Source organism: Nyctereutes procyonoides, unplaced genomic scaffold (genome assembly GCF_905146905.1).
Source record: "Nyctereutes procyonoides isolate TBG_1078 unplaced genomic scaffold, NYPRO_anot_genome, whole genome shotgun sequence".
Lineage (NCBI taxonomy): Eukaryota > Metazoa > Chordata > Mammalia > Carnivora > Canidae > Nyctereutes > Nyctereutes procyonoides.
The window spans coordinates 4,714,372-4,738,839 of NW_026575146.1; the positions used below are offsets into that span (position 1 = coordinate 4,714,372).

At 46.3% G+C, this 24,468-nt stretch overlaps 1 protein-coding gene across 1 annotated transcript in view; it reads left to right on the plus strand.

Moving 5' to 3' along the window:
- Window positions 1-2,873: 2,873 nt before the first annotated feature.
- Window positions 2,874-24,468, plus strand: part of SAMD5 (sterile alpha motif domain containing 5) — a 57,685-nt gene continuing 36,090 nt past the window's right edge. Inside the window, 2 exon segments of the mRNA XM_055311518.1 lie at window positions 2,874-3,406; window positions 3,409-3,597. Of these exon segments, the coding sequence (XP_055167493.1) occupies window positions 3,149-3,406; window positions 3,409-3,597 (447 nt within the window). The 5' untranslated portion in view covers window positions 2,874-3,148.

A 24,468-nucleotide genomic window follows, 5' to 3' on the forward strand; every position in this document is an offset into this window, starting at 1 on the left:
GAGGGTTCACACATAAAAGATGCAAGCAAATGTAGGAGACAAGTAGGATATCTAGAAAAAGCATCTCTACAGTTCACAAGTCTCCAGAGAGCAGGTTTTCTCTACAGGTAACAGTAAGTTTTATTTATGACTGATTAACAATTGATTAATTTATAAGAGGCATCCCTTCCAAAGAGAGCACCAGAATGCTTTATTTCCTAATTGGATGGTGACTTTGCACATAAATAAAGGAGAATCACTGCTGCCTGTTGGGGAGACAGTTTGACACTGCAGGTTTGTTCTTGTCTCCGTCCTGATTTACTGTATGACCTTGGGCCAGTCATTTATCTTCCCCTAAACCAGTTTCACTAATTATAAAATGGAAATAAAAATACTTGCTGCCTTCACAGAGGATTAATGAGACAAGGTGAATGTCTAAGCTCCCATAGGGGAAAGGCTGTATATAAGCATGCAAAGAACTGCTAAGCAGCCCTGTTGGACTTTCCTCACAACGTGGGAAAGAAAAAGTCTGCAATGGGGGTGCCTGGGTGGCTCATTCAGTTAAGTAAGGATCTGCCTCCTGCTCTGGTCGTGATCCTAGGGTCCTGGGATCAAGCCCCTCATTGGTCTCCCTGCTCAGCGGGGAGACTGCTTCTCCCTCTGTCCCTCCCCCTGCTTGTGCACATTCTGTCTCTGTCAAATAAATAAATAAAATCTTTAAAAAAGGAAAAATCCCACAATGATAAAGTCCTGGAGCTTTAAGTTTCCTAGTCTAAAAAGAGGGACTCCCTTCTTACAAACCGTCCCACTGTTTCCTCCAGCACACAGTGCCTGGGAAGGTTAGCAGCTAGGAGACAGGAGCTGAATTTATCCCTCCAGAGTTCTAACCCTTGCTCCACCGTGAACAGTGACATCTGGGAGGGGGTAGGGGGGGCAGATTAGTGTTCTGCTTCCTCGATTTCTTCTTCTGTGAGATACTGGATATAATATTACTTAGAGACACGGAGACGCACCCATAGGTAGATGCCTGACATACAGTGAGTTCCAAATAAGTACCTCCTATATAATCTAGGTCTTCAGCAGCATAATTCAGACTGCTGAAATAGTTTTCCCCTAAAAGCCAAGGGTCCTTATGAAAGAGCGGCGGGGCGTAAAGATAAACGTGATGCAACATTTGTGATTTAAAAGGGGCGCAGGGAACTAATGTCAAGCTTTGATTCAGCTCACTTTCCTACGGTGAACAAAATATTCGGACAACGCCTTAAAATTCGCCTGCGCGACCGCAAGGGGGCACTGTGAGCCTGCTTTGGCCTGGGAGAGGCGGCGGCAGCGCCGGGCGGAGGGCTGGGTGCTTCTAGCATCCCAGCGCCCAGGACAAACGCACCCGGAGCTCGGGCGCGGGAAGGAGTGGCCCCGACGGCCCGGCGGGGGGCGGGGGGCGGGGGGCGGGGGCCCACAGGTAGCCGGACCGCCCCTCGCGCTCGCCCCCTCCCACTCCGCAACAGGTTCCTTTCTGGCAGGTTCTTCCAGGCAGCTCCTGTTCTTAACGTGGGAACCGCTAGTGCCCGAGCTTGGGAACCAGACACCCTTCCTCTGCAACCCCCCAAATCGTAGGGAACATTTTTGGGTGCCCCTGCGTCGGGTGTTTTGCTGGGGGGGGAAAAAAGGGTGAAAGCAGTTGTTTGGTTCTTTAAGGGGCCTGTGTCCCTAAAGGGGTTAAACTCTTCTGATTTAGGGAAAGAGGACCCCCCCCCCTTTGCCAAAAAAAAAAAAAAAAAAAAAAAAAAAGCCAAACGCGCAGTTCTGGAAACGAGTCTGAAATCACCGTGGTCCGTCTCCGAGGTCCGGGCCGCGGGGCGCTCCCCACCCACCGGGACTCCTTCGGTCCTCAAACAGCCCAGCTGGGGAGTTGCACCGCCCGTCTGCGGAGAGGGAGAGGCCCGCGCACTTGCTCCACCAAGTGCCTGGACGCTAATTCTCTACGCCCCAGGAAGAGGGGACGAGGTCGGACGACACGGAGATCCCGGCGAGGCTCCCGGTCTGGGGCACCTGCCGCCCGGGCCCCCACGCCCAGGCGTTCGCCCCGGCGCTGAGCAAGACCCGGACGCTCGACGGGCTCCGCTCCCCGGAGGGCGAGCGCCGCGCACGCAGGGGCCCGGCCGGGTGGCGTCTCCGGGTCCCCGCGGTCCCGGGGCAGCGGCGAGCTCTGCTCCCCAGGCTCCAGGACGGAGCGCCGGGCGCCCGAGCGGACCCGGGGGGGGGGGGGCGGACGCCAGGGCGGAGCCGGCGGGGCAGGGGGCCGCGAGGAACGACCCCGTCCCCAACTTTCGCAGACTCGGGGCCCGGGAAGGCAGAGCCGGGCGGCGGCGGCGGCGGCGGCAGCAGCTCCTTCGAGAGCCCCGGGCAGCGCGGGCCGGGCGCGCCCCCCGCCGGGCCCCGGGTCCCCGCCGCAGCCGCCGCCCCGCCGCCCCCCGCCTGCGCTCGGCCCGGCCCGGCCGCCCAGGAGGGACACTGGCCTCGCGGCCCCGCGGCCCGAGGTCGGGGCGGCCGGGGAAGAAGGGCGCGCGCGGACCTCCTTCTCGAGCCGGGGAAAGCGGGTTAGAGAGGGCCGCACCGGGCGCCCCGAGGTAGCCGCGAGAGCCCCCCGCCCCGCCCCGAGGACCGCAGCGACTCGCGCCCGCGGGGACCAGGGGCCGCGCGGAGGAGCCGCCTCCCCGGCCCGGAGCCCCCGTGCGGCGCGCGGCTCCCGGCGGGTCCCGGCCCTGCACACTCCGGGGCGGCCCCGCGCGCCGCTGACCCGCGCGAGTCCCGCGGCTGAGCCGGCCCCGCCCCCGCCCCCGCCCGCCGCGCCCCTCCCTCGCTCCCTCCCTCCCTCCCTCCCCGCGGCGGCGGCGGCGGCGGCGGCGCATCCAGGGGCGGCTCGGAGCGGAGCCGAGCGGAGCGGATCGCATCGCATCGCCCAGCCGCCGGCGCCTGCGAGCTCCCGGCTGCTCGGGGAGTTGGCTTCGCCGCCCTGACGCTTCTGCCTCCGCGGGCTCCCGGGGGCCTTCGGGCGCCGGCCCTCGCCTGGCCTCTCCGCGGAAAACTTCGCCATCCCCTCTGCCCTCGGGGGCAGGCTCCAAAGTTCCCAAACTGGTGCCGCGCGTGCGGCCCGGGCGCCGGCCCCGCCATGTGCACCAACATAGTTTACGAGTGGCTGAGAGCGCTGCAGCTCGCGCACTACGCCGAGTCCTTCGTGGATAACGGCTACGACGACCTGGAGGTGTGCAAGCAGATCGGGGACCCGGACCTGGACGCCATCGGGGTGCTGGCGCCCGCGCACCGCCGCCGCATCCTGGAGGCCGTGCGCCGGCTGCGGGAGCAGGACGCCGCCGCCGCCGGCCTCTACTTCACGCTCGAGCCGCAGCCGCCGCCGCCGCCGCCGCCGCCGCCGCCGCCGCGGTCGCCCTGCCCTCCGGCCGCCGGGGGGAGCCGTGCGGCGGCGCGGCCCCGGGCCCCCGCGGGGACCCCCGCAGCAGGGAGCTGGTGAGCTACCCCCGACTGAAGCTGAAGATCATGATCCGGGATAAGCTGGTGCGCGACGGCATCCACCTGAGCAAGCCCCCGTACTCCCGCAAGGTAAGCGGCGGGGCGCGGGGGGCACGGCCGGGGCGCGGGGGGCACGGCCGGGGCGCGGGGCGCGGCGCCCCCTCCAGCGACGACGGGGCAAGGGTGCCTCGGGCCCCGGACGGCCTCTTCTCTGCCCCTTCTGTACTCGCTCTTCAGTCCTTCCCTTCTGGTGTCACCTGCGGTCGCCAAGACGGGGTCCCCACCCCCAGGGGTCGGTTCTAAAGCAGGACCGAGCCCCGCTCAGGCCCCCGAGCTCGCCTGTCAAGAACCGGAGCGCGGCGCTGCCTCGCCAGCAGAGGCCGGGCCCCATGCCCTGCCCAGCGGGGTTCGGGTCCGAACGGGGCCCGGATGGGGAATGCCACCCCGCTCTCTCTCTCTCTCTCTCTCTTTTTTTTTTTTTCTCGTTCTCTTCCCTGTCTTTCTGAGAAACTTCCAAAAGGGAAATTGGCGGACTCTAAAAAGTCACGCCCTGTTGCTCTCAGTTCCCTGGAGTCGAGTCCCTGCGCTGCCGCAGATTTGCAAAGTGAACCGCGGACACGGACGCCCTGGGGGGGGGGGGAGTTAAATGTCCCCTTGGGAGGAGTTTCTTCGACTTAAGTGCAGGGAGGTGATCAGTGCTAAAGACGCTGGAGATAATGGGGCCAGGAAGGGTCTCCAGCCCAGGTCTTTGCTGGGTCACCAGTTGGGTTTACTGTCAAGCCAGAAGAGGCGAAGCAGGTACAGCTGGGAGTTCTGGAAAGTCTGAGTCGACTCACGTTTGGAAACAGAGAGCACCAAAGAAGTGAGATCTTCAGTGGCCAGGGAGGAATTCCCTGGGGCGGACGCCTCAGAGGGAGCCCAGGGGTTATGGCAACTGCTCTGTGAGGAAGGCTGAAATACGGACCTGGGCAAGGAATAAATAAGCAACAGAAAGTCTGGTTTTCATACAAAAGCTCGCCCTCCAGCCGACTCTGCCCAGTCTGGGTTTCTGGATGCATCCAGGTAGAGGGTCCTGTCTTCAAAGGGAAAAGTAGGCAGTGTAGGCAATCCCCAAGCCTGCTCCTTGTTACCCAGGGAAAGGAGCCCCCTCCTCCCTCCCAGCTGGAAATCCTATAGAGAAGCCCAGAGGGAAACGGTGGCAAAGAAGCTGCAGCTGGGGATGGGGGTGGGGTGGGATGGGGGCAGCTGTCCCCAGAGCTCCCAAACCCAGAAACATGGATCATCTAAAAATTTTGCCTCACTTGATTTGCTTTATATTCTTAAGTAAAGGTCATAATGTCCGGATTTAAGGAAAGGCAAGCAAAAACTTGGTAAAAAGTGGATAAGATAGATGGAAATGAAGGGCTTCATATTATCCGTATGTTATCTTGTAAGAGAGAGACAGAGGCAGTTTGGGTAACCCGCTTGGGAGTATGAATGTGTCTTAGGAAAATAAATAGGGCAGGTCTGAAGGACAGTTTGCCTCAAATTAAGCACATATTCCGGTTACCCGCTCTGGGTTACTGATGTGCGCCTCCAGCAGGGGACTAGAGAGGCAAGCGGGCTTTTCCCAGGCAGGTGGAGTTGCTTAAGGCTGGCGTGCAGAGACGGGTTGGGCCCCTGGAGGTGCGTTCCTGGAGATGGCAGGCCAGAGGGGCTCAAGGCGGCCCGACCCCTGTGATGTACATCGCGGGAAGTGAATTGGGTGCGGGTGGAGAGGATGTGAGCGCGTGGGCACAGGTGAGGGCACAGGTCAAGGCCTGGGCAGGAGGAGATACAGAGAACAAGGTGTGTCACCAGGGCTTGCTTATCCTTCAGGAACTGGGCTGTGTCCAGGCCAGAGGGCAGAGGCGACAGAGGGCTGGAGAGGAGAGCTGAGTGCAGGAAGTGTCACGTTTGGGTCTGATGCTTAAAAACACAGGCACAGATATCAAACTTAGAAGCCGAGAAAGATTCTTGTATGGACATGAAATGTGTGGGTGTCGGCTTCAGACTGTACCCTCCTGCCCAGATCAATGTGTAATGTTTGAACAAGTGAAAATCTCACCTTGTGTCATAGTACAGCTTCTTTTCCGTCTACGTGATTCTTTCTGCCAACTTCTGTATAAATCCCATAACCACGTTTGGTAATGAAGGTACATCCCATTTGCTTTCCGTACACATTTAATTCTGGTTCTTGGCTTGATGAAAGAATAAAGTGGGGGCAGAAGTGTTTTCGTACCTCCACTGACGCTCCGCCTGGGGGCCAAAAAAATAGGGATGACCAACTGAACTGTAAAAGAAGTTCTTTTCCTGTACTTTCATATATTTGTTACAAGAAAAGCCTGCAGTCAGAACTGGAACATAATTTTAACGCACGCAGGTGTGTAGAGCCAGATCACGTTGGTCACTCTGGATTTGTTGCTTCTGTGTGCGTTGCCTCTACAGTTTTGGGTTTTAAATTATTTAAGAATTGTCTTCTGACGCAGCTTCTTCCTGGGCAGATAGCACTAGGACTTTTCTGTAAAATAGGATCCACATTATAGTGTCTCGGGGCTCCGTGGCTGTGTGGCTGTGTCATGATCAGAATGAGCAGGTGTTCATTAAGTGCTTTTGGGATTCTCCTTATTCAAGGGAGCCTCGCATTTCATTTATGGCCATTTGCATCCTTGATCCCCGTGGTTTTTTTGTTGGTGGTGGTTTTTTTGTTTTGTTTTGTTTTTGTATTTTGGCGAGAATAGTAGGTGGCTTGAAAGCAGGTTTATACCATGGATGATCAAGGCGGGAATAGCAAATCTTTACAGAGGAAAGTAAATTGAAGAGTTTTCCCACGAATCACCAGAAAGGACCTTAGGATTATAGGATTTGCTTCAGGAACAGTTAAAGTTTGGGGTACTGTGCTGCTGTTCTGGGTTCATCTTACCAGCTGTTGCCACCTTCCCTTCTTAGGTGAATTACAGTGTAAGTAAAAGGTAAGTTTTGCTTTGTTTTCCAAAGACAGTAATTAAAAGCTAAGTTCAAAGTAAGTTCTTTGTTTTCCAAAGCAGGTCTGCAGCTTTAGAAAACGGGAGCTTGGAAAGAACACTGCTTGCAATCAAGAAGCGATTGGATGAGTCCCTTTTCTGTCCTGTATTTAGCTTCCGTGACTGCTGTGATTAGTGGGATGGGCAATGTTTTCATGGGGTAGGGATTAGATACAACTGTATACATACCATCTCAGTACTTTTTTTTTTTTTAATTTTTATTTATTTATGATAGTCACAGAGAGAGTGAGAGAGGCAGAGACACAGGCAGAGGGAGAAGCAGGCTCCATGCACCGGGAGCCCGACGTGGGATTCGATCCCGGGTCTCCAGGATCGTGCCCTGGGCCAAAGGCAGGCGCCAAACCGCTGCGCCGTACTTCACCTGGCTTCCCTTCCAGCCTCTAGGCTCTAGATTCCTCTGCTTGGCCAGTTGCAGAAGCCCTGCCCTCCAGGAACTTGAGGTGAAGCAGGGAAGACATAAAATGGAATGAACAGTAATGCTAAAGTGTGATGATTGCTCTGGTGGGGAGTACATGATGCCATGGACAGGTGCATCCAACTGCATTTGCAGGGAGGTGGGTCAGGGCAGGCTTTCTAGAACTTGGCATTTGGTCAGAGAACTGAAGTTTGGGAGGGTTTGGACTGAGGAAGAGCAGGATCCTAAGGGGAAGAATATTCTAGACAGAACAGTATGTGCAAAGGCCAAGATCCCAGGGAATTGAGCATGCAATGGGGCAACGGGAATTTAAGGGGATTAAGTCTGGCTGAAGCACAGAATGCCTGGAGGGAAAGGCAAGAGATGGAGAGACAGGCAGTGGCTGGTCCTGGATGGCTTTGAACTCATATTTAGGAATTTGGAGTGTATCTTGAGAGGGGGGCTGTTGATGGATCCTGACCAGGGGCAGGGTGAACAGCTAGGTTGTTGCAGAGTCAGGAGGGATTTGCTGGTGGCCTGGACTGTGTGGCCGTGGGGGTGGAGCAGTGGGGGTACCTGAGAGGTGGAATGGATGACTGTGTGGATGCCCGGGGTGCAAGGAGAAAGGTCGAGATGACGTGCAGATGTCCGGGTTATGATTATGATGCTATTCTCTGATGGGGTAAGGGACTCAAAAGAAGAGCACGTTTGGGGAGAAAGATGTTACCTTCAGGTATAAACATACAGAATATTTTCATTCCCTTAAAAATCCTCTTGTGTTCCTCCTCCCTAGAACCCCTGGCAACCACTAATCTTTTTCCTGTTTCGATAGTTTTTTTCTAGAACATCCCACAGTTGGAAGCATCCGGTATGTAGTTCTTTTGGATCAACTTCTTTCACTTAGCAGTGTGCATTTAAGGTTCCCCCATGTCACCTCATGGCTTGACAGCTCATTTCTCTTTAGCGCTGAAACACATTCCATCGTCTGGATGTATCACTGACAACTTTCTAATGAGGTTTGGCTGAGAAGACAACTGTGGCTACAGCTGGAGGGGAAGGGAGACTAAGGGAAGGGTTTTGTGGAGTTATGTGTTTTTTTTTTTTTTGTTTTAAGGATGAGAGGAACTGGAACATGTCTAAGTGTTGGTGGTAGGGAGCCCGAGAAAGGGGACATCCCACAGGTCAAGGTCTTGGAGGAAGTGGGAGGGAATTGTACCGAAGCACTGGAAGGAGAAGGTGGATTTGCTGCTAGTGGGGGAGGGGTGCCTTCTCCAGGGTGAGAGAGCAGAGGACGGATGGGCGAGGTGGGGGTCACTTGGAGTCTTCATTTGTCTGTTTGACCATCTGATACTAGTGTGGGGGGGGAGTGGAGGGTTTAGAGGCTTATGGAGAAGGCTGTGTTCATAAACACTGGGTGCTATGGCCTGGTGCATATGGCTGTGCCTAAACGTAAACCGCACATAGCAGTTCTCATAGGATGTACGTAACTCCACACCTGTAGAAGGCGCCGTCATCATTCGTGTGTACCTGGTGCAGGTTGCAGGCTCTGCGTGAGATTTGCTCAAGTCCTGTGTGGTTCGGCGGCGCTAGGAAGTGCGGTGCGGCAGGTGGGAAGGGCTTGGGCTCTGAAGGTTCTCTGCGGGGCAGCCAGCCTGGAAGAGAGGAAAGCAGGGGGGGCGGGGGATGGGGCAGGCTTCTCGACTCTTCAGTTGAAACGTATGTGCTTGCCGTACATTACCAGCTAAAACTGTTTGAGTTAGTAGAAACTTATCTAAAAATAAATAAATAAATAAACAAACAAACAAACAAACAAATAAATAAATAAATAAATATGCTGTAAGGGCATTAGGCTTCATTCACACCTCAACACCGTGAATTTAATTATGTAACAAAACTCCCAGGGTAGTAGGTCTGCTAATGGATGCTCCAGAGACACGGCTGGGGATGAAGGAATATGGAGACAGAGGTGGCGTGAGGGCCAGGGTGAGGATATAGAAGTATTTAGAGAGACAGAGGTTAGGGAAGGTAACTTTGGAGTTTTGCTTTGGGTCCTGGCAGAGCTGAAATGGCAACAGATCTCCCTCCCCCACATTCCTCTGCCTCCATGGGGTTACCAGGGATAGATTGGAAGCCAGCGAAGTTCAATTTTCCCAACTCAAATCAACATCCTCAAGGACCCTCAGCCTAGGCAAATGAAGATCCTTCTAGGCTTCTCTGTGTTTAGTCCCTGATTGGACCATGGTGGAAGGAAAGGGCCGGGAGGAGATGACTTCCCTCAGGCTCTTTATAGTTTACTTTCCAGAGAGTTTCCAACATGTGGACTTAGCCAGCCAGCTGTCCATCCATCTGCCCATCTGTCTGCTGAAGGAGCATGACACGTGGACCTTGTACCCGTGTTGGTTCATACCCTCAGAGTCCCTTAGGTGAAATTGGAAGCTGGCCCCCATACACAGAGGGGAGAGAAGGACCAGAGGGGGTGGACCAGGCCAAATTGGTGGCGGGTTTGATGAGCAAGGGACCTGACATGTGAGGCTTGTCTTGGGAGGCTACACAGTGAGTAGCTCTCTGCACCTGCCTGCCCGAATTGTAAAGGTTTCTATCGCGGTTTTAACAGGGTAAAGTCATGTATATCATTCAGATGATCTCAGTGACATGTTCCTCTCTCAAGGCTGCGTTCCTGAAGTCCTCCCAATGTGGGAACAGTGGGAGTAGCATTCATTCCAAGAACAGGGGAAGAGGCGAGGAGCCTCTGATGGCTGGAGTCCAGCTCTTGGGTCAATGGGTGGTCACGTTCCCTCCCTGACCTTCTTCAACAGCTAGGCCCTGGGATTACTGCAGTGAACCAGATAGACATGGTTCCTGCTTATAATCAATGGATGTGTACGTGCAGGACCTAACCCAGTATCTGATGTGCAGTGGTGGTACCACATAACAGTTGAATGTAGGATGTGAAGGTGATCTGGCTATGACATTTGTCACCCTTTTTTTTTTTTTTTGCAGGGAAGTGAAGTTTCTATTTAGGGCAAATAAAATATTCCACACAGAAAACATATAAACGATAAAATGCTACATAAAAAATTATTACTGCTACTAGATATTACTCCTAAAAAAACCAGTTACTCCTAGTAAATCAAGAGCATAATCCAGTTGTCTTCTGAGAGTACAGAAGAGGAAAAAGAGATCTCCTCCCCTGATCTAGATATTGCATTCATATGCATCAGCCTGATGCCATCATGGCTATCTTGGGAGGCTGTGTCTCAGAGGTAGTTCATCCTGAGCTTATAGACAACTAAATATTACAGATTTATTACACATGCCATTGTCTAGGTTTTTCCATCTCCTGGTATTGTAAACTTGTGGAATTTACGTTTGTCTCTGACATTTTATCTTGTTGGTTCATTCTTTTCAGACACTTTTGTTTGTCTCTTTTTGTATATTTTTTATTGGAGTTCAATTTGCCAACATATAGCATAACATCCAGTGCTCATCCCGTCGAGTGCCCCCTCGGTGCCCAACACCCAGTCACCCCATCCCCCCACCCACCTTCCTTTCTACCACCCCTTGTTTCCCAGAGTTAGGAGTCTTTCATGCTCTGTCTCCCTCCAGTTTCTCTCCTTTCTCCTTTATTCCCTTTCACTATTTTTTATATTCCCCATATGAGCAAAACCATATAATGATTGTCCTTCTCTGATTGACTTACTTCACTCAGCATAATACCCTCCAGTTCCATCCACATCGAAGCAAATGCTGGGTATTTGTCATTTCTAATGGCTGAGGAATATTCCATTGTATACATAGACCACATCTTCTTTATCCATTCATCTTGCAATGGACACCGAGGCTCCTTCCACAATTTGTCACCCTATTTCTCTTTTTTAAGATTTTATTTATTTAGTTACAATAGATGTAGAGAGAGAGAGGCAGAGACACAGGCAGAGGGAGAAGCAGGCTCCATGCCGGGAGCCCGACACAGGACTCGATCCGGGATCCGGGCCAAAGGCAAGCGCCAAACCGCTGAGCCACCCAGGGATCCCCAATTTGTCACCCTATTGATCATCGGGGTTGATTCATTTGATCTGGCAGGCAAGGTGAGTGTCCCCTTACCCCTTCCATGTGCGTCTCTCCCAAAGCTGTACACTCGGTCTAAGAGGGTGACCTTCCCCAGTAGAGGAGGACCATTCTTTGGTCAAGGGTATACGAAGAGCTGTATTCCTCTGCTAGATCCTCCAGACAAGCTCACAAGGTCCATTTGTAGGAGAAAGTAGGGTAGTCAAGCTTCCAAGACCCTGGACACATACAAATGAGGTACCGCATGTGGCAGTCTACGTTTTGAAAGAAACAAACAAAACAGTTGAGTGTTGTTTCCACAAATGCCAAGGGTTGGTGAATTTTGTGTTTGTGTTTGTTTCGAATGTCAAAAAAAAAGATCAGCTTCAGTCAAAACATGAGTGAAGATTATCAGTGATGACATTTAAAATCGAAGTGTGTTTATTCGTCAAGTACTACCGAAGAGGAACTGGGAATTAAAATGCTAGTTGGGGGACACCTGCGTAGCTCAGCGGTTGAGCGTCTGCCTTTGGCCCATGGCATGATCCTGGATTCCCGGGCTCGAGTCCCGCATCGGGCTCCTTGCATGGAGCCTGCTTCCCCTCCCTCTGCCTATGTCTCTGCCTCTTTCTCTGTGTGTCTCATAAATAAATAAATAAAATGTTTTTTAAAGAAATGCTAGTTGGGCAGGTCATTTACAAAGCAGACCTCGGGGGCACGTGGGGGGCTCGGTCCATTCAGTGTCTACCTTTAGCTCAGCTCCCTGCTCGATGGGGAGTGTTTCTCCCTCTCCCTCTGCTGCTCCCCCTACTTGTGATCTCTGTCAAATAAATAAAATCTTCAAAACAAAACAAAAAGCAGACTTCTGGAGCATAGCCAGGACTGGGGTACAAAATTTCAGAAGGTGCTCATCATCGGGGGCGTGCAAGTCTAGGCCCTGCTTGTGGGCTGGCTGCCATGAAATAAAATCAATCCATCATCATGAAATACCAGGTATTCGTGGGCATCGCCGGCAGCCATCCAATCACACACCAGCCGTCACTTGCTCTTCCCACGCTCCAGACCTGGGCTCAGCAGCAGTGTGCTGTGGGCAGAAAGGAGCCAGGCTCTCACACGAGGCCGGCACGCTTCCTGTGCATGAGGGTGGCTCGTGGAGCTCACCCGGGGGTCCTCTCTGCCCACACCGGGCTGCGGTGGTTGAGAGCTCAGGCTCAGAACCAGACTGCAGAGGTCAGGTCCCAGCTCTGCTCCGTGCTGGGTCACCTCGGCCTCCTGCAAAAAAGTGGACAGTGCTAGCGACTGCTTTATGTAAGGTTCTTGTGGAGATTAGAGGAGGTATAATTTCTATCAGGTCCCTAGGGCTGCTGTCCTAAAGTACCACCGAGTAGGTATATAAAACAACAGAAACTGATTCTCACACAGTTCTGGAAGCTACAAGTTCAGAGTTAAGGTGTTCCTAGGATCTTCCTCCAAAATCCTAAGGGCCTGCACTGTGATTTACCTGTAGGGGCCACCGAAACCTCCAAAGGCCATCTCTGTATCTGTCGGAACAAGTGGCCCAAGTGGCAGCACAGCTGAAACAGAGCCTTCTCTTGTTCTGGGCTGAACTCAAAACTAGTAGCTTTTCTAGTGTCTTGGTAAATAGTTTAGGGTAGCACCTCCCAGTGAGGGATAGGTTGCCTCCAAAGTCCAAAGAGGCCCATGTAGGGGTTGTGCTTCTTTTTGGGGTTTAGGAGGGGCCAGATGCAACAACTTACCCTCACTTAAGAAAGGATATCTCAATATTGCCCCCCACCCCAGGGCTCCTGAAAATTCCATTGAGGTAAAAGGCCCCTCAATGTGAGTCAGAGGTCTCGCCTTCTGATACGCAAATTTCTTAGCTTTAAGTCTAGAGTACTTGCTACTTGTTCACTAGGTCCAAGCAGCATAATCTCATCAATGTAATGGACCAGTGGAAGGCAAAGGTGATGAAGAACCCTGTGACCTAAATCATGACATAGACTGGAGAGTTGATACACCTCCTGGAGGTGGGACAGTGAAGGTATACTGGTGGCCTTGCTTGGTGCATATCGAGGCATTGAGCAAATAGCCTTGGCCAGATGCATAGCCTGGCTTGTGGTGAGTGCTCACCTATGTTAGATCCTAATAGGACATAGCTAATCTTGCTCAGCTTATTCCAGGCTCCATCGTAGTGGTCTTACGTCAGCTTTGTACAGAAAAGTCCATTGGCTCAGGTTTTGTTCCTGACAATAGAGGTATTTGGTAATTAGTGGCAGATTTTTACTACAAATGTTGCCCAGTCATTTCTTGCCTGAGGATACAATAATGAAAATAATTTTTAAAAATATAAGCACTTTGGAATTTAGACTTTCAAAATTAGGTTATAATCTTCAAATCAGTTACTTGGTAGATCACAGCGTTTCTGTTACTCAAAACATTTCTGAAGCTCTAGGGCCTACAGAACACTAGAACATATGCAGTGGTGGCAAGGCTTCATTCTCTTGAGGTGGATCGGGTTTGGGGTAAACACCTAAAGTGATTTAGAATGAAATCTGACAATTTTGAGTAGTGACAGTCAATAAAGTATGAAAAAGAAGACAGAGTCTGACAACAAAATGAGTATTTTTTTCTTGGTGTGACTTCTAAAGTGGTTTTAAATTTTATGATATTTATAATCCTTTTCCTACTTTTGAAACCTTTAAAAATATGCTCTTTCTGTGTATCCAAGTCTTAAGTATGGAATGCCTCAACAAAGCTTTGTAAAACACGAACGTCAATTCCGTACATAGTTGCAAAGAGCGCAAGGCCGCTAGTCAGGGACTCTTCCCATAGATAATTAGTGTAAAGGTGCTTGTGGCCATAGAGGGGAGGAGTTAAGTAAATTGTGCATAGATATTAGTAAATGCAGCCCTCGAAGGGTTAATCTGGATTTGGATATTCTCCTAGTGTTCGTATAGCTTTTCCTTTACTTGTCCTGCTGTTCTTAGAAAAGCTCTGCTATATGCTTGTCTTCTCAAATCTTAGAGAAGTCAGAGTTGTCATTTCCCCTCTCATTCTTGAGTGCAAAGATGTTAAAGGTAGGGACACCAGTGTTAAGAATGCCCTTATGCACTTTGTATGCTTTTAGGTAGTTGTCTAAGGCACGTTATGACAAAAAAAAAAAAAAAGAATTAAGTTTTTGATAAAAATGTTCTTCTTTTTAGATTATATAATTGCTCTGGTCCCAGTTTACTGGGAGTAGAGTATTTTTTGAGATGTATTTTTTTTTTTTTTGAGATGAATTTTCTTAAAGTAAGGTGAGTCAGATGACATGGACTTGACCAGGGCTGGTCCTTGAAATAGATAAGGATATCCTGAGGTATTTGGAAGAACATTGCCCATAGCAAGGGAAAATACCCCAGGAACCACGATGGTTATAGCCTCTGAAGGTTACAGCCTGTGTAGGGTTAGAACAAGCACCGAGGCCTTGGCTTATTATTACTACTGCCTGAACTTGAGTTGACAGGTTTTTAACAGTTATTTTCTAAATTTTATGAAAAAATGATATTTTAGATCACCCACTGATTTGGACTTGGGAGGCCTGGGAGGGATAGGAAGGAAATTCTCGTTTTTAGTCAATATAAAAACTATTAAGGATAAACAACTGTGGATCATGCCAGAAAGCATTAAGGACACAATCTGTCTTACGTAGGGACTAAGTGACATCTAATAGTTTAAAGAGATTTCATTACTGCTGCTAATTGAAATAAATGGTCTGATGAGCTCTAAAAACCTGACTGTTAGGTTTCCATAAAATCATAAATACAAACAGAATAAGACCTACATCATTTGGAACATGTCCAAAAGATAAGGAAAACTTTGGTATGTATTTTTTGTTTACCCAAATCATAACGAATTGTGGTTCCAAGTTTTAAGATGTTGTCCCTAGAACTTATAACTTTACAACAAGACTAGAGGTGTCAGAGTATAGAACTTTCTAGTACCCTACTTCTATTTGACAGAATTATTTTAAGTCACAATCATGGGATGATACACAGTAACTTTTTCCTTGATTTCTTCTTTCGTTTTAAAGCAATTAACAATTAAACAAGGAATGCATTTTAATTTTAAGGTATTCAAACCTAGTAAACATATTTTATCTATGACATAAAATTCGTACTTAACCAAATTATGGTATTAAACTTTGCAGTTTGTGCTGTCTTACTGTTTTTGAATTTTCAACACAAAAACTCAAGAGTGGTCACAAAGGAATAATAGAATTAAGTACTTTAAGTTTCGTTTCTTTGGTTTTCCAGATCATATTTCTATCATTGTTTATTTCAAACCTACTGTTAAGGAATATATCTTCATACCGTAAGAAAGATGAGACAACTTTTACAAACTTATTCTAGGAAAGGACTCTCGTAAACCAAGTCTGTGGGTTGGTGCCAACTGTAGAACCAGGAGTTGTCTGGTAACTCACGCAGAACACAGCGCTTATTAAAAGGACAGGTAATAACAAGATGCTAATTGGAAGTGAATGCACATACCATTAAAACTCAGCAGTAACTGCAGCAAGTACAACTTAGACCAGAGATCTTTAGGAAGGAGTGTTTTACCACTCACGTTGTTTGGAACTGTCTGTAGGGCATGTTTATAATTAAAAAGTTTATTTTGTCTAGGGACCTTAGAATTGCCTGCAACTAGGGTGAAGCCTGTCCTCTGCCCTACCCTGGAAGACATAAAGAAGTGTGGTCATTTTAGTTTAAGAGAAGCCATTTCTTCTGTAAAGTGGTGCTGGCCTCTCTCTCACAGGGTGGTAGTAGGTGTGAAATGGGATAATACTTATTAGGTTGTTTTGTAAATTCTAAAACAACTTTACAGATTTAGGGTAGTCTTACTGATAGTGGATAAGTCGTGTTTATCCTAAAGTTTTCAAAACTTTTCTGATGGAAGATTATTCATACGGAATTGAGGAAACTTGGAGAACATTGAAGCAGATCTAGAAGTTTAAAACTGTCTACATTACAATTTCTAATACTGCAATGTATTTCTTTAAAAATAATTTATACGTAAGAATATTTGTTTTGTACGTGTGCATGAATCTCTTAGGCCACTGTGAACGAATAAAGGGAAGGCTGTTCCTATGTCTCAGGTATCATTTGAAAAATGATTTAAAAAATATTTTTTAAGATTCTATTTATTTATTCATGAAAGACACAGAGGCAGAGAGACAGGCAGAGGGAGAAGCAGGCTCCATGCTGGGAGCCTGATGTGGGACTCTATCCCGGGACTCCAGGATCAGGCCCTGACCAAGAGGCAGATGCTCAACTGCTGAGCCACCCAGGTGTCCCAAAAAATGATTTTAAAATTTTTTTAAAATTTTTATTTATTTATGATAGTCACAGAGAAAGAGAGAGAGGCAGAGACATAGGCAGAGGGAGAAGCAGGCTCCATGCACCGGGAGCCCGATGTGGGATTCGATCCCGGGTCTCCAGGATCGCGCCCTGGGCCAAAGGCAGGCGCCAAACCGCTGCGCCACCCAGGGATCCCCAAAAAATGATTTTAATACTAAGATGTAGTCTTAGTTTAGCATCCTAATTTAATTTCTAATCATTTTTTATTGGGTTGAAACCTTAGCCATATTATTATTGATTATTATTATTTTTTATCATTTGAAAATGTCATGTTTGAGAAACAGTATTTCAATCATTCTTTGATTTAGATTTCTTAGATTACTGGGCTACATAATTTTGTATTTGTGGCTTTTAATATTTATAATTCTGTATTGCCAATTCATGGTACTTGCCTGGTGGTCTCAGACTACTCGCAGTTGCTTTTTAAGAGCTCTTTATGTATTAAATAAAGTAATCATAATTGCATAGAGGTTGTAGAGATTTATCTCAGGATGTGGTTTATCTTAGAATTTTATGGGTTTTTTTTTCCCTATGTACCAAATTTAGAACTCTTCTGTATTCTACTTTATCAATAGTTTTAGCAATTTCTTTCAGCCTGGAGGAATATAAAAGGTACAAGCTCAGGCGGAATCGAATTTGAATTATTTTTTATCATTTACTTGGACAAATTATTTAATCTTTCTAAACCTGAGTTGTCTCGTCTATAAAATGGATTTATTTCCTACTTCTTAACCTTATGATGATGAAGTTCTCACTATGAAAACCTTGTCCTACATTGTTCATATCCTCACCACTCTGTTGAGGGTAAGTGTTCTTTTTATAAGTCCAAAAAGCTCTTTAAATCACCACAACAGACATAATCTGTTTGCCTGCTATCGCTGTCAAGAATATTTGGCTCAATTTATCATTTGCTTTTTAGGTTTTCCCTTTTTTAAAAAATAAAAATAGAGAAATAGAGTTAATCTCTAGTTTTGTAATCACCTTCATCCTTAGAAATCCCTTTTTCTAGTCCAAAATCAGTTCATATTTACTTATGTCTTCCGTTATTCTTTTTTGTTTATTTCCTTTCTACATTTTGCTCTCTTATGCATCTAAAATGTATTGTGGCACATGATATAAGGTAAAACTCTAATGTTCTGTGTAATCAAACACACTTGATAGTTGTATCACGTGCTTTACAGGAATTACAAGGTCTTTCTTCTCTTATTCCAAATTTTAGTGGAAACACTGCAAGTATTTTGCTGTTTTTCTGCCACTGGCTCTCATCTAAGTTACTCCTCTTGGTGTGAAACAATCATCTCTGTTTTTCTAATTTTGTGGGAATTTTTATTGGGAATGGGTATCGATTCTAGTAAATATCTTTAGAGCTTAAAAGTAATTGAGAGCACTTCTCTTACTGGACCTAATGTCACGATGCAGTGTTGCGTTAACAGATTTTCTGACCTTAAACCATCCTTGCATCACAGAGATGAAATAAATAATGAAGCGATGTCTTCTGAAGCAACCAGTTTGAGAGGAGGAATCGGGTCCTCTTACTCCCAGCTATGATGACATTCCTTTACATTGCATAGCTTTTCTTTCGTGAGCAGTGTTTGGCATTGACCTTCAGTTTGGTAACCTCTCCGACAGTTATTGTCATGCATTATTACCCTGGACTTTGTGGTGGAAGTCCAGGTTTTCTGGCTCCCTAAGCACAGGAGGCCTCACAGTGGTGAGAGGTGGGTCTAGCACCCAGCCTTGCAGCTCAAAAGGCCACAGCCACAGGGTTGTGGGTATCTACTTAGTTTTCTGGCTTGTGCAGATATTTTGTGTTTGAGCCACAGGGCGGAGACTCCGAGGAGGGTGGGGTTTAACTCGAATCCCTGTTGATTTTATTGTTTTTGAAGAGTTCTCTCTGTTGTCCACTCACTGGCCACCCAACACCCCCACAAGGCACCTACTCCCTTCCCACCCTCCCCCTTAACCAGACCTTTTAGTAGAACAAAAACAAATGAAGGCTGCTTGCCAGATGACATATTAAATTGAAAACCCTCAAGAAAGAACTTGATGTGGAGTTCATCTTAATTTGAATCTTTGACTTTACATGGAAACAACAGCTCAATGTGTAACAAAGATAGAATTGGAAGATGCAATGAAAAATATTGTAACAAGCCCTTGATTTACATTTAAACATTCCTTGACAGGTCAAAGAGAAGGACTTTTTAAAAAGGTCATTGGAGGGCAAGAGTCAATAGTGGGGTACGGGAATGTTATGTTTCTGGAGAAAATAACCGCTATCAGGCGCTGAATTCAGCTGGGTTTGCAGAAATGGATGCACCCAGTGCTTCCCAAGCTAGCCATCAGTCAGGCCTAATGATGTAGCCACTTTAAAGTAACCATGTATCAGGATCCCTGGGTGGTGCAGCGGTTTGGCGCCTGCCTTTAGCCCAGGGCGGGATCCTGGAGACCCAGGATCGAATCCCACATCGGGCTCCCGGTGCATGGAGCCTGCTTCTCCCTCTGCCTGCCTCTCTCTCTCTCTCTCTCTCTCTCTCTCTCTCATAAATAAATAAAAATTTAAAAAAAATAAAGTAACCATGTATCAACAGAGGCTGGAACACTACTATGTTATGAAACGCTCCTCTGGGAAATTCTTGATTGACAAAAGTACTGCTGCATTAAGTAGTAGCAGTATTGTCATGGCCAGAAAGTAATAGAGCTATAGATAATCCCTATGAAGAGAAAACATTTTACATAAAGAACTGCCACACAATCTGAAGACTTGCTTCATACAGTATCCTGGTATCCTGTTAAAGTGAAAAGTAGCTCTACCTAAATGCGAAAGAAAAAAATTGGTAATTTGATAAGCTGTTAATTGCATCCAAGGTTGGTACTCCAGGCACCGTCATTTATAAGGCATCTAAAGGAAAGAGGGTATTGGGTGCTATCTGGGATCACACAAAGCCACTATATCCCTGGCTTGATTAGGCTTCTATAAGAGAAAATTCAAGATACGCATATTGCACCCATTATAGATTAGAGCTGTGCCAGAGGGTATGCAAAGTAATTTCACTCTTTTGAGATCCACTTCATTACAGAGGTAGTAGAGACTTGGAGTTAGGTTGGTGGCATTAGCTTTGGGTTTTATTGCTGTGTCATTTTAAATCAGAGTTTTTACTACCACTTCTTGGCACAGCAATTTGGGCCAGTGTATTTATCTCTGTTAATATGACCCCTTATATTGGTAAACTACCTTGAAAGTGGTGGTGAGTGGCGGTGAACTGAATCCTCTGATCTTTTTCTGATTGGTTATTAAAATATCGGGACAGTAACATGCTTTGACTACAGAGCCATGCCAGCCCCTCTCTCTGACAGGAAATAGGACATTCTTTGTCACCTTCATTATTGCTGTTTTGGGATAATCATGCAAAATTATAATAAAAATGATCTGTGAGCAAAGGAGAGTGATCTTTTGGAAGCAGGAAAACTGAAAGAGCTAAGTGCTCCTAGGGTAGTGAACTCAATCCGAATTAGGAAAACTTTTTCATTGTCCTTTCATTTCATGAATTGTGAAACTTAGATTTATTATTAATCCAATCATATGGTCATTAGTTCCAGATATTTTTATTTTACCCTTCACATCTGGAGGAGACTTCTCTTCTTATATGAACCTCCTCCCTCATTCTCCTTGTGGAGTTTAGAAAGCTAAAATGTAATCTTCCATCCTGCCTAGATTTACTTTTTCAGGCAGACTTCCACAAGTTAGGATAAACTTCTTGCTGTTGGTAACTTTTAGATAGAATGTAAGGACATACAGCTTTGAAATATGCAGAATAGTAATAACTGATCATGGTCGATATTTCTTATTTGTTGAGAGCTTTACCGTGGTATTTCATTAAGCCCTTGTTATAAGCCTCTGTGGTAATGTTTTTGTCATGCTTGTTTTATAGAGGAAGTAAATGAGGCCTAAAGCACTTATGTAACTTGTCCAAAGTCACACAGTTAGCACATCTTCTTTTGAAACCTGGTGTGCTGCCCCCAGAGCCCGCGATCATCATTACTGTGCCATTCTGCCTAAAACCTTGCTTTGTTTGGAGGGGGACTCCTGGGTGGCTCAGTGGTTGAGCACCTGCCTTTGGCTCAGGTTGTGATCCCAGGTCCTGGGATCAAGTCCCACATCGGGTTCCTTGAGGGGAGCCTGCTTCTCCCTCTGCCCATGTCTCTGCCTCTCTCTCTGCGTGTCTTGTCTAATAATATCTTTAAAAAAAATAAACCCTTGCTTTAGGGGGAAAAATACCCTTTCAGTTGGTGAAAAACAGGTGTGGGGTAAGGAGTGGGTATGTCTTGAGATTTTTATGTTTATTTTAATTTAACAGCATGCTAATTAGTTTAGATTTCCAAAACATTATGCTAGAATGAATCCATGTTTTATATTTGATTTAAGTCAAAAAGAATTCATTCAGTCTTTCAACACATATCACAAATAATCATCAACAGAAGGAACCTCGAAAGAAAGATACATGTAGATTAAATCACACCAGTTTGGTAAAAAAAAGTTCTTGTTAAACTTGAGCATCTGATGTCTTGTCCCGTATTCTATTACAAGATGACAAAGTGATTAGCAACCATTAACTCTGTGTGATTGCTGCTGTGTTACCAAGTGCAAACAAATATTGGTTCTCTTTTGTTCAGCTTTTCAATTTTAGTTTATTGATAACTTAAGACCTTGCAATTTTAGTTTATGATAACTTCTTAAGATCTAAGGCTTTCTTCCTTTTATTTATTTATTTTAATTTTTTTTATTGGTATTCAATTTGCCAACATATAGAATGACACCCAGTGCTCATCCCATCAAGTGCCCCCCTCAGTGCCCGTCACCCATTCACCCCCACCCCCCACCCACCTCCCCTTCTACCACCCCTAGCTCATTTCCCAGAGTTAGGAGTCTCTCATGTTCTGTGTCCCTTTCTGATATTTCCCACTCATTTCTTCTCCCTTCCCCTTTATTCCCTTTCACTATTTTTCATATTCCCCAAATGAATGAGACCATATAATGTTTGTCCTTCTCTTATTGACTTACTTCACTCAGCATAATACCCTCCAGTTCCATCCACGTCGAAGCAAATGGTGGGTATTTGTCGTTTCTAATGGCTGGAATTCCATTTCATAGACCACATCTTCTTTATCCATTCATCTTTCGATGGGCACCGAGGCTCCTTCCACAGTTTGGCTATTGTGGACATGGCTGCTAGAAACATCGGGGTGCAGGTGCCCCGGCGTTTCATTGCATCTGAATCTTTGGGGTAAATCCCCACAGTGCAATTGCTGGGTCGTAGGGCAGGTCTATTTTTAACTCTGAGGAACCTCCACACAGTTTCCAGAGTGGCTGTACCAGTTCACATTCCCACCAACAGTGCAAGAGGGTTCCCTTTCTCCGCATCCTCTCCAGCATTTGTTGTTTCCTGCCTTGTTAATTTTCCCCATTCTCACTGGTGTGAGGTGGGATCTCATTGTGGTTTTGATTTGTATTTCCCTGATGGCAAGTGACGTGGAGCATTTTCTCATGTGCTTCTTGGCCATGTCTATGTCTTCCTGTGTGAGATTTCTGTTCAACACCCTTTTTGAACTTGGCCACAGTAACTTCTTGCAAGATACATCCACGGAGGCAAGAGAAACAAAATCAAAAATGAACTATTGGGACTTCATCAAGATAAGAAGCTTCTGCACAGCAAAAGAAACAGTCAACAAAACTAAAAGACAACCTACAGAATGGGAGAAGAGATTTGCAAATGACATACCAGATAAACGGCTAGTATCCAAGATACTTATTAAACTCAACAGCAAATAAACAATCCAATCATGAAATGGGCATGATATGAAATGATTCCTTTTAGAATCAAGAGAGAATAATATGTGCATGAGGCATTTAAATGAATGATTCTTTTCTTAGAATATGTCTAGAAGTTAATTGGAGTTGCTTTCTTAGCCTTCAGCAGGTTTTCTTTTTTTTAAATATCCATGATGGTACATTTGGTGTTTGTGAGGTAAGATTTGGAAACAGTTGAAAGTCATTCTGGTAGATGAGTTGGCTAGTGTGTAGTCCCAATTTTAGTGCCACATTCTAATCAAATGAAAAATAAAACAAAATTGTGATTAGAAAATGATAAGGCTAGTTTTCTTAGAATTAGGCATTTCCAGGGGGAAATGCTTCATTAATATTTTGATCCCCATAGGTGGTTCTACTTTTGTAATAAGCATAGTCTCCCAACAAAAAGTAGTTTTAAAGATACATCTTTGGCATGTAAGTCTTGATTTGTTTGTGTAAAAAAAAAAATCTACTTAACCCTTTGTAATAAGTATCCCCTTATTACATGGATGGTCATATTTTGCTATTAAAATTAAGAATAAATATTTGAAATTCAGTGACTAGCAAATATAAACCTGGGAAACATGTTCCCTTCTAGGCCTTAATTGTGAAAGGGAGGAGTAAGCCTGTTCTGAAGAATTAGTCGCCATAGTATATAGATCCAATAAGACTGAGCCCCATGTTATATCTATGAACATCATGTGTGTTTTAGTGGGGATGTCTAGGTTATCTTTAGATCATCTGAGTGTGAACCAAACAGTTGCATGCTAAACAGTGGCTTTGTTGTGTTGGAAAGAAAGGAAAGGGGAGTTTCAAAATAATGAGAAAGTATTTGGTTATACTGTAATGTTCTGTAGAATCAATAATTCCTATAGATCATTGTTTTGAATGCTTTTGAACTCTAGAATTCTCTGTTCACATAGGGTGTCTAAAGCCATAAGAAGACATTGCTCTCCCCCCAAAAGAAGACATTGCTCCCACTTTAACCTTGAGAAAAGAATGGATAACCTACAATATCCTGTCCTTTTTTTTTAATTATTATTATTTCATCAGAGACCTGAGGTCTAAAAGCAGCCAGGTGTTACAAGGAGAGAAGGGACATATCATTATTTTGTCTTTGGCTGAGCCCAAGTGATGGAGGGTTAACAACCATTAAAGCAAATATAAGGAAAACAACAAAAATTTTTGTGAATTTTTGAAGGCCAAGTATGGGTTGGCATAATAATTTCAAATTTTCGGGATCCTTAGACATAAAGAGGATCTGGACCCCTTTGTCAGCTCTTTACCACAGGCCTCCATTAGATGATCCTGAGAGATTAGAAGTGGAAGAGGAAGTCAGAGAGAGCCCCTCAGTGGCACAGGCTGACATGTGATGACTACTACCTTTGGGAGGTAGGTACAGAGTCCACTAGTGTCCTAGAACTTCTTTGGACACAGAGGCTGTCACAGACAGGGGGTGGGCAAGAAACCTGCCCAAACACCTGGATCCAGACAAAGTTTGGCAGCTGTTGGGATAATATGCTCTTGCACCCTGCATTGACACTAGATAAATCCTACCTGGACCAGGAGAGGGGTGGGAAATCACTTGTGCCTGGGACCTGAACTGGTATACACAGTGAGGAGCAGCCTTGAACCCAACACCACCCAACAGTACTAGGTAGAGATTGGCTGTCATTCATGCTTGAAAGAGGTAGGAGTGCTGAGAAAACCTTACTGCTGAAGCTCAGATCCACAAGGTCTACCAGAAACAGAGACTACAGCAGAATAAAGAAAACCTCTTTGGCTTGACTATGAGACTTGCATGGAATAACAATCTAAAGCTGCAGAAAGGACATGGGTGGTGACAGAGGCCTCCTCTGTGATGTAAGTGTGGAAGAGGAACACTGAGACAAACCCTCCATCACACCAGGCTTCACAGTAAATACAAGGTGACTGGACTCCACTGCTAGAGGCATTCCTGCCTTTGCTGAACTGAAGGTTACTATAGCAAGCACAAAATACAAAGCTACTGCAACTACTTTTATTTTGACTCAGCCACTCACAAAAATAGCCTGACAGCAGAGGAGATATGCCCATTCCAAAAGTCAACTTGGTTTACCTTAGTCTTGGCTATTCATTTACATACGGTGTTTTGCATTTAATAAAAAAATTTACAAGACATGCAAAAGGAAAAGGAAAAAAAAAAAAAAACCACTAAGAGAAAAATCAGTCGCTAGA